The sequence below is a fragment of the Ornithodoros turicata genome, chromosome 1, assembly GCF_037126465.1.
Source record: "Ornithodoros turicata isolate Travis chromosome 1, ASM3712646v1, whole genome shotgun sequence".
Classification (NCBI taxonomy): domain Eukaryota; kingdom Metazoa; phylum Arthropoda; class Arachnida; order Ixodida; family Argasidae; genus Ornithodoros; species Ornithodoros turicata.
In genome coordinates, this window is record NC_088201.1 from 156,722,826 (window position 1) to 156,732,987 (window position 10,162).

Sequence of the window (10,162 nt, forward strand, 5' to 3'; positions counted from 1 at the left end):
TGCCCCGCTGACAACGTGCGACGTAGAGCGCTCCTTCTCCAATTACAAGAATATTTTGAGCGATAGGCGCCAGAAGTTCACAGAGGAGAACATTGAACGCTATATTGTGTCAAACGTTTTCTACAACGGCTTCAGCCCTTGAAACCTGCGTTTGCCTAACCCTGGAATTTTTCTGTGTTTGTGAATACGACGTTTTCTCTGTATTATCTGCAATAAAGATGTTGCTGTCACGTTATATTAACTTTACTTCGACTGCTGTACGACGTAACTTAAGGGATAGTCAAAACTGTCAACTCAGAAGGGGCATATTTTTACTGCATATTACGACCAATTTTAGTGCATAGTAGCATGCATATTCCCCGACTTTTTAGTGCATACAGATCCGCCCTCTAATGATGAGTATGGCATTGGATGACAAGCAATGGACGAAGTAGTCTCTCTCGAAGGATGGAAAGCCTCATGTGGAATCAGTGAGTATGTTGTGCTTGCGAAAAGCTTCCGGCTCAGAGTTGTGTCAATTTGGAGATAGATAAAATGCTTTTGAACTTGCAACAAAATCGGACACGTTCTACTTTTCCGTTAACAGTGCTCTTCTTGTGCCGCTCTACTTCGTTGATGCGATCCGAACTAGCGATTTTGCGAAAGCTTGTTTCGAACGATAACCCTGATACAACAATCAGATTTTGCGTTTCGTTCGGTATCGTAATTAATTGGGCTAAACTTTTCAGAACATGCTGTCTTCGGGCACAGACACAGAGATCTTTTATCAAATTTCACATTTTGGCAATTTGTGCATTACGAAGGGTAACCATGTAGTATCTCCACTGGAGGAATTTCATTATTCTGCGGATATCCGTATCTCCGTGAAAGTATATCCGATAGACATCCGTAGGAGAGAATTTTCTGACTGGGACACAGGGTAACCTGCATAACAGTCTGATTTACTTCCACATAACGATCATTAAAATACTTAAGGTGCTTAAACAATACTATTTGGGTGCTATCAGACAGTAAGAGTTCGAACAACACTTACGACATATTGACTGAATGGGTGGACAAAAGGATTCGTCAGAACAGGATTGGATTTGTGTCTGTGGTGGAATTGAGAGCCCAATGTAATTCTTACCAGGCGGAGCAGGCTGATGAGATGGTGCTTTGTGTCAGGGGTCAGCATAGTGGTTTATCCAGAATCCCAAGCGTGGAGGAGTGTTGAAAAAAGTTCGGGAGGAGGGGGGCGGGGTCATTATTATAGTTGCATCATTACCGACATGTGTCTACAGCTGAAATTGCAAGGGCACCCCCTGTATGGGGTACTTCCACCTAGTATCTTGGGTATTTAAAGCATGTAGTAGTTACTATGGGAAAGGCTTTGCGTATCCTGTTCACCGCGCAGACTATTCTCTAGAGTATAACGATTCTCTCGTGTTTTTTTTTTTTTTCAAGTCTGTGCAACATCCATCTCACGAACTGTTGGTGTGTAGTGTGCGTATCAATTTCCCGTATGAGACACGCAAGCTTTGAACAAAGCTAAAGCTAGTAGGACGCCGAGTATTAATTCAGCTGCACTCTTTCTGAATAAGTGACGAACAATAACGAAAAGTTCAGAAAAACTATTTTGTATTGAAACCAACCAGCATGATTGTGCACGAGACACGCACGCTTCTTACTTGTGAATATGAGCGCTAGGCTCGTGCTGCCCTCGAAGTTCTAAATATGCTACTTTAAGAGCAGCTCCTTGCAACATAAGCACTCGACTTCTTTTGGCATTATTATGCAATGAACCACTCCGGCCCCTTTACACGGCGCCGTCAAACATGAAATTTACACAAACTGTTCATGTGCGTCATTGTGATGGATGCTGAAAGCTCATCTAACAGTCTGTCGTTGGAACTTCCTCTTCATGCTGAAGTCGATTCGCGGCTCAACATTTCAAAAGCAAGGCCTCCAAACTCTGCTGCACGTAGCAGGTGCCTCTCAGCTGCTAAAAGGTAGCTGAAAAGCTGACTTGTCGACTCCGCTGTGCTTCCGCGTCCATATTGAAAAAGCACCCAGCAATACGGAAGTTGCGGAAACCACCCGAACTTCCGGTGTGGACTTTCCACCAATAAACGTCGCGGGCGTTTGACGTCATACACATGGGAAAACCACTGCATAATAGCTAGCGTTTTGCGCTGATCGCACGAGTTGAGAGCAGTAATCGAAACCGTTTTTCGGCTCCTTGTTTCGAATAGTTGGCGGCTCCGCAGAGATGAAACGTTTCAGTTGTAACTTGGAGGCACCATGTAGGTTCGTTATCCATACAAACAAAGACATTGACCAGGTTCTGGTCAGAGACCCTTTAACGTCTATCAGATCCTGAAATACGCACGTGCATGAAAATATCCATCCTTGCATTTAGATATCCAAATGAGCTGAAACCACGGCGAGAGTGGCAAAAAAGCGAGCTTATGTTCCGCGTGCAGGCCAGCAACGAAATATGAACACTTTTTTTCCAGTCTACTCTAAAGGGCTGAGCTAGTACATTGTTGGCTAGTCTTGGCTGGAATGGCTCAGCGCATAATGGCTCGGAAGCCCTTCCTGCACGTTCACAGTTACACGATAGCAGAGACATAACCACGCATCAATAAGCGTAACCTAATTATATGACTGTGAAACAAAAAATAATGAAAATACTCATACAGCAAAAAAAAAAAAAAAAGAAACAAAATGCGGTGACTGTCTTAAATTGAGCTCAGGTTGTTCCGTCCGAAAGTCCTGCACTTCGCTTCTTGGCAAATACCGGAGCGTGGTGCAAGCCGCCTTGAGCTTATGGCCTCAGTCATACACAATGGCAATTATTTGTGGAGTTGAAACGCGAGCAGCGTGACAGGGCTTTGTGAATGTGGTGCCAACTAGTTTTTAAAGAATCCGGAGTTAGAGATGCTCCTCGTCTGGTGTGCCGTCGTAATGCCTAATTTGTGAAATTTCAGACGCAAGAAACAGCACTTATACGCTCCATATTAAGGACAAGCCCAGAGGCACTTGTGAAGAAGAATACACAGGTTGCACTTCTTCCAATGCACAGTTCAAGATCAGCACAACGACAGCTGAACTGCAGCCCGACAGCACTGCACTAGTCACTATGAACGATAGACACGCTGGGCAACGTACAGACCAGAGCAAGGCATGTGCACTTGCAAGCATGTCGAAAGTCAGCCTCGAGTGCCACATGTTTGCACATTGTCACAATGAGTCTCAAAAGTGTCTCGTGTCGGATGTCCAGGTGGGAGAGAAGGGTTCTTGGTGCAACATCTGTCCGTCTGCATTCTCGTTGTCTGCAGCCGACGAGAACCAAATGACTCCAGAGTTCAGCATGACCCGGAACCTACAGAAGCACAAATGGACAGGTTTATCCAAGAAGCATTACAAGTGCGATGTCTGCCCTGCGGAGTTCACCTGGAGTGCTCACCTGGAGCAGCACAAGCGGACACACACAGGCGATAAGCCATACAGGTTCGATGTCTACAATGCAGAGTTCAGCCAGAGCGGGAACCTACAGCAGCACAAGCGGACACACACGGGCGAGAAGCCATACAAGTGCGATGTCTGCCCTGCTGAGTTCAGCCACAGCGAGTACCTACAGCGTCATAAGCGCACACACACTGGCGAGAAGCCATACAAATGCGATGTCTGCCCTGCAGAGTTCATCCAGAGCGGGAACCTACAGCGTCACAAGTGGACACACGCAGGTGAGGAGCAATACAAGTGCGACGTCTGCCACGTAGAGTTCAGCCGCAGCGGGAACCTACAGCAGCATAGGCGGATACACACGGGCGAGAAGCCATACAAATGCGATGTCTGCCCTGCAGAGTTCAGCCAGAGCGGGAACCTACAGCAGCACAAGCGGACACGCACAGGCGATAAGCCATACAAGTGTAATTTCTGCCCTGCTGAGTTCAGCCACAGCGAGTACCTACAGCGTCACAAGCGCACACACACGGGCGAGAAGCCATACAAATGCGATGTCTGCCCTGCAGAGTTCAGCCAGAGCGGGAACCTAAAGCAGCACAAGCGCACACACGGGCGAGAAGCCATACAGGTACGATGTCTGCCCTGCAGAGTTCAGCCACAGCGTGTACCTACAGCGTCACAAGCGCACACACACGGGCGAGAAGCCATACAAGTGCGATGTCTGCCCTTCTGAGTTCAGCCAGAGCGGGCACCTACAGCAGCACAGGCGGATACACACGGGCGAGAAGCCATACAGGTGCGATGTCTGCCACGCAGAGTTCAGCCGCAGCGGGAACCTACAGCAGCAGAGGCGGATACACACGGGCGAGAAGCCATACAAATGCGATGTCTGCCCTGCAGAGTTCAGCCAGAGCGGGAACCTACAGCAGCACAAGCGGACACACACATGCGATAAGCCATACAAGTACAATTTCTGCCCTGCTGAGTTCATTCAGAGCCTGAACCTACAGCGTCACAAGCGGACACACGCAGGTGAGAAGCAATACAAGTGCGATGTCTGCCACGCAGAGTTCAACCGCAGCGGGAACCTACAGCAGCACAGGCGGATACACAAGGGCGAGAAGCCATACAGGTGCGATGTCTGCCATGCAGAGTTCAGCCAGACCGGGAACCTACAGCAGCACAGGCGGATACACACGGGTGAGAAGCCATACAAGTGCGATGTCTGCCCTGCAGAGTTCACCAAGAGCGGGAACCTACAGCAGCACAAGTGGACACACACGGGCGAGAAGCCATACAAATGCGATGTCTGCCCTGCAGAGTTCAGCCACAGCGTGAACCTACAGCGTCACAAGCGCACACACACACGGGCGAGAAGCCATACAAGTGCGATATCTGCCCTTCTGAGTTCAGCCACAGCGTGAACCTACAGCGTCACAAGCTTGCACATACGGGCGAGAAGCCATACAGGTTCGATGTCTGCCATGCAGAGTTCAGCCAGAGCGGGAACCTACAGCAGCACAAGCGGACACACACGGGCGAGAAGCCATACAAGTGCGATATCTGCCCTGCTGACTTCAGCCACATCGAGTACCTACACCTTCACAAGCGCACACACACGGACGAGAAGCCATACAAATGCGATGTCTCCCCTGCAGAGTTCAGCCAGAGCGGGAACCTAAAGCAGCATAAGCGGACACACACGGGCGAGAAGCCATACAGGTTCGATGTCTGCCATGCAGAGTTCAGCCAGACCGGGAACCTACAGCAGCACAGGCGGATACACACGGGTGAGAAACCATACAAGTGCGATGTCTGCCCTGCAGAGTTCACCAAGAGCGGGAACCTACAGCAGCACAAGTGGACACACACGGGCGAGAAGCCATACAAATGCGATGTCTGCCCTGCAGAGTTCAGCCACAGCGTGAACCTACAGCGTCACAAGCGCACACACACACGGGCGAGAAGCCATACAAGTGCGATATCTGCCCTTCTGAGTTCAGCCACAGCGTGAACCTACAGCGTCACAAGCTTGCACATACGGGCGAGAAGCCATACAGGTTCGATGTCTGCCATGCAGAGTTCAGCCAGAGCGGGAACCTACAGCAGCACAAGCGGACACACACGGGCGAGAAGCCATACAAGTGCGATATCTGCCCTGCTGACTTCAGCCACATCGAGTACCTACACCTTCACAAGCGCACACACACGGACGAGAAGCCATACAAATGCGATGTCTCCCCTGCAGAGTTCAGCCAGAGCGGGAACCTAAAGCAGCATAAGCGGACACACACGGGCGAGAAGCCATACAGGTTCGATGTCTGCCATGCAGAGTTCAGCCAGACCGGGAACCTACAGCAGCACAGGCGGATACACACGGGTGAGAAACCATACAAGTGCGATGTCTGCCCTGCAGAGTTCACCAAGAGCGGGAACCTACAGCAGCACAAGTGGACACACACGGGCGAGAAGCCATACAAATGCGATGTCTGCCCTGCAGAGTTCAGCCACAGCGTGAACCTACAGCGTCACAAGCGCGCACACACACGGGCGAGAAGCCATACAAGTGCGATATCTGCCCTTCTGAGTTCAGCCACAGCGTGAACCTACAGCGTCACAAGCTGGCACATACGGGCGAGAAGCCATACAGGTTCGATGTCTGCCACGCAGAGTTCAGCCAGAGCGGGAACCTACAGCAGCACAAGCGGACACACACGGGCGAGAAGCCATACAAGTGCGATATCTGCCCTGCTGACTTCAGCCACATCGAGTACCTACAGCTTCACAAGCGCACACACACGGACGAGAAGCCATACAAATGCGATGTCTGCCCTGCAGAGTTCAGCCAGAGCGGGAACCTAAAGCAGCACAAGCGGACACACACGGGCGAGAAGCCATACAGGTTTGATGTCTGCCATGCAGAGTTCAGCCAGAGCGGGAACCTACAGCAGCACAAGCGGACACACACGGGCGAGAAGCCATACAAGAGCGATGTCTGCCCTGCTGAGTTCAGCCACAGCGAGTACCTACAGCGTCACAAGCGCACACACACGGGCGAGAAGCCATACAAATGCGATGTCTGCCCTGCAGAGTTCAGCCAGAGCGGGAACCTAAAGCAGCACAAGCGCACACACACGGGCGAGAAGCCATACAGGTACGATGTCTGCCCTGCAGAGTTCGGCCACAGCGAGTACCTAGAGCGTCACAAGCGCACACACACGGGCGAGAAGCCATACAAGAGCGATGTCTGCCCTGCTGAGTTCAGCCACAGCGAGTACCTACAGCGTCACAAGCGCACACACGCGGGCGAGAAGCCATACAAATGCGATGTCTGCCCTGCAGAGTTCAGCCAGAGCGGGAACCTAAAGCAGCACAAGCGCACACACACGGGCGAGAAGCCATACAGGTACGATATCTGCTCTGCAGAGTTCGGCCACAGCGAGTACCTACAGCGTCACAAGCGCACACACACGGGCGAGAAGCCATACAAGAGCGATGTCTGCCCTGCTGAGTTCAGCCACAGCGAGTACCTACATCTTCACAAGCGCAGACACACGGACAAGAAGCCATACAAATGCGATGTCTGCCCTGCAGAGTTTAGCCAGAACGGGTACCTACAGCGTCACAAGCGCACACACACGGGCGAGAAGCCATACAGGTACGATGTCTGCCCTGCAGAGTTCAGCCACATCGAGTACCTACAGCGTCACAAGCGCACACACACGGGCGAGAAGCCATACAAATGCGATGTCTGCCCTGCAGAGTTCAGCCAGAGCGGGAACCTACAGCATCACAAGCGCACACACACGGGCGAGAAGCCATACAGGTACGATGTCTGCCCTGCGGAGTTCAGCCACAGCGAGTACCTACAGCGTCACAAGCGCACACACGCAGGTGAGAAGCCATACGAAGCCCAGTGCGATGACTGCCACGCAGAGTTCAGCCGCAGTAGGGACCTACAGCAGCACAAGCATAAGCCATAAAATTGCAACCTCTGTCCTGCAGTGTTCATCCACAACGCAAACTTGCGGTGTGAAACATGTGCAGTCTCTGTCCTGCAGGATATCACAGGCAGACACCCTGAGGTGAGAAGCCACAAAGGAGCATTCTCTGTTCTGCAGACCTGAGGCACAGCACAAACCTGCAGTGTAACAAGAAGACCTACATGGGTGTGAAGCCATACAAGTGCAACCTCTCTACTGCAGAGTTCATGTAGCGCAGGAACACACAGAGTTAGAGAAGAAGCTCCTAGAGCTAGTTCAGCCAGAGACATTTTTGAAACTCGCACACATGAACAGTCAGAGGGTAAAAAGAGTTGGGTTGGGCGGGGGGGTGACATATGTGAAACGTAAAACAAACAAACAATGAAGGGACACCCATACAGTGGCTCTGAACTGCTAACCAAGGTTTGCTTCCATGAACAACATGCATTGAATGGTTTCCATTTTGCCTCTGTGTTCCTTTCTTTACTCCTTTTCTCTGTTTACGATGAATGCTTCTTTTACGCCCTGCATATCCTCGGCTGATTACATAAACGAATAAATCAACCCAAATAAATAAAAGAACATTTCTACAAGACGCCACGACTTGTAAGATGAATCCCTTTGGAAACCTTTTGTGTTATGAGCATCTGTTGTGGAATGCGTTTCGATTTGTAAAAATTTCTGAATGACATCTCAGGAGAAATCACCAAGAGACAATCGTGTATGGTATGAGAGATTAAAGGCTGTGACGTCAGTCTCGTGAATTTTTTTTTTTGTGCCGAAAGGGTTGACCGGAGAGTGCAACGACTAGAAGCACAGCTCCCGTCAACCTTAGTAATAACATGGGAAGAAAAAAAATGGCCTCGTTCCGTCATATGCGCTAAAAAGTAATGAAACCAGCACGCATCTGAGCACTAAACCTGGTCAAAACATGCAGTAAAAATGTGTCATATATGCGGTAAAGACTCGAGCTGTATCTGAAGCTCTCTCGCACACTGCCACAAAGACGATTGGTTTCTAAATGTAAACTGTTTATTTAACCGGATATGTTGGGATTGCAGTGAAAGATAATGATGCCAGAGCCGTGTTTCAATGATTGAAACTGTTGAAGAAAATGTTTGCCGCCAGACACCATTGAATATTGTCTGGAGTAAAGTTCTGACGCCTGTTAGTGTCTTCTTATAGTCAAGTCTTCTTATAGTTCGAAAATGACCTCTCTGCGTTGTGAGTGGAGCATAGTTGAAGGCTCGAAGTAGGTCTGCGTAGACATGCGAAGCCCCGGGGAAAAAAAAACTGAAATTTTTGGGAAAAATTTTCTTCCGTTTTTTTCTCGTCTCCGGAAAAATTGCACAGAATTTCCGGGTGACAAACTTCAAAAACGTAAATTGCCATGCCCTCGATGCGTTCCAACCCGCCAACAGTGCCTTAGGTGCCTATAATCTGCCAACCAACAATAACTCACAGCTCCGTTCAAGCGTCGCCATCACGTTCACATGATGTCAGAGTTGCTCTGATCTGCATTTATGCCTAGAGGGTGAACACTACTAAAGTTTCTAGCTCATTGTAATAAATATTTTTATTCGCTTGTCCATAAACAGCGCGATAGCCTTCTAATATGGTACAAATTGTATGCTGTGGCTTGGCCGGCAATGCTTCGACTCAGCAGTAACCACGTTTGTTTCCATTTTTTCCAATTTTTCCGAAAAACAAACAAAAAGAAAACTTTTCTTTTCGACCGATTCAAAATTTCCGGAAATTTTGCATCTCTAGGTGTGCGCGGGCACAACCTCCGGTTGGGTGGCACTAGGAACCGAAGCAAACAGATCGTCGACTACTCGGAGAACCGCTAGTCCAAGGTTCTTTTGTAACACTGCGTAAAATTTTCTAACAACCTTTGCACCTACTGGACTGGTAACCTTTGTGAGCTCATCGCGTACACCTTTCACCAAAGGATTCCACGAGCAGGAGTCCTCCCGTTTCAAGCTTCCGGATGGCTCGCCCAAGGAAGACCAAGTGCCTTTTCATTAACTGTGCCTCCATGGCTAGCACTGGCTTTTCAAACAGCGCTTGCACTTCTCTGACGGCGCTGCTGCACTCGCAACTGAACGTGTTCACCACCTCCTTCAAGTCGTCGAAGTGAGTTGCGTAGAAATCGACTGCCTCTAACCAGGTGCCCCATCTTGTGACACAACAGGTTCAGGGGGCAGGGGAACGTCTGACATCATTGCTCGGTATGTTTCTATTCGACTTGGCGCTTTCGCAATAGCTTTATTCACGACTGTCATCACCTCCGTGAGCCCCCTAACTTTCTCTGCCACGCGCTCGAGGTCGAGCGCCAAACACATTACGTGCACGAGGGGTGGATAAAAAAACTTTCGGGGTGTCATCAGCCTTTATCATGTACTCAGGTACATCTGCGTAAACTATCATAAAGTTATCTCCGCCCCCATCTGGCCAGAGTAGCTCGAGAGCATCGTTTACGAATCTGCCTACGGTACCAGGTTTGTTTTCTCGAGCGTTCAACTCGCAAGCAGATAAGGCCTCTGGACCTTTGATTATCAAGTTTTCCAACAAGAAGATGCGCCACGTAGCGACCGCAAGCGTCCGTCGTCTCATCCGCAGCAGCCCACATTGGGCCGTTTCCAACAGAAGACGTTACTTCGTTCACGACTCATACCTCGGCAAAAAAACTCATGAGAGCGATAAATCGCGATATGCACAATCACAAT

General features: G+C 49.7%; 1 protein-coding gene across 1 annotated transcript; it reads left to right on the top strand.

Moving 5' to 3' along the window:
- The first annotated feature begins 421 nt into the window (after nucleotides 1-421).
- LOC135388111 (zinc finger protein 208-like) lies at nucleotides 422-7,433 on the top strand. The gene is made up of 7 exons (XM_064617451.1): nucleotides 422-470; nucleotides 2,970-4,078; nucleotides 4,239-4,582; nucleotides 4,864-5,172; nucleotides 5,454-5,762; nucleotides 6,044-6,275; nucleotides 6,402-7,433. Exons 1-7 carry the CDS (start codon nucleotides 422-424, stop codon nucleotides 7,431-7,433), a joined length of 3,384 nt encoding a protein of 1,127 aa, XP_064473521.1.
- The last annotated feature ends 2,729 nt before the right edge of the window (nucleotides 7,434-10,162 follow it).

Excerpts from the sequence above, each read along its gene's own strand:
- LOC135388111 (XM_064617451.1), top strand. The coding sequence starts at position 422 with ATGGACGAAGTAGTCTCTCTCGAAGGATGGAAAGCCTCATGTGGAATC. Across the intron at positions 471-2,969 it reads GAAAGCCTCATGTGGAATCA|ACGCAAGAAACAGCACTTAT; the intron begins GTGAGTATGTTG and ends GTGAAATTTCAG. Across the intron at positions 4,583-4,863 it reads AAGGGCGAGAAGCCATACAG|CCACAGCGTGAACCTACAGC; the intron begins GTGCGATGTCTG and ends TTCTGAGTTCAG.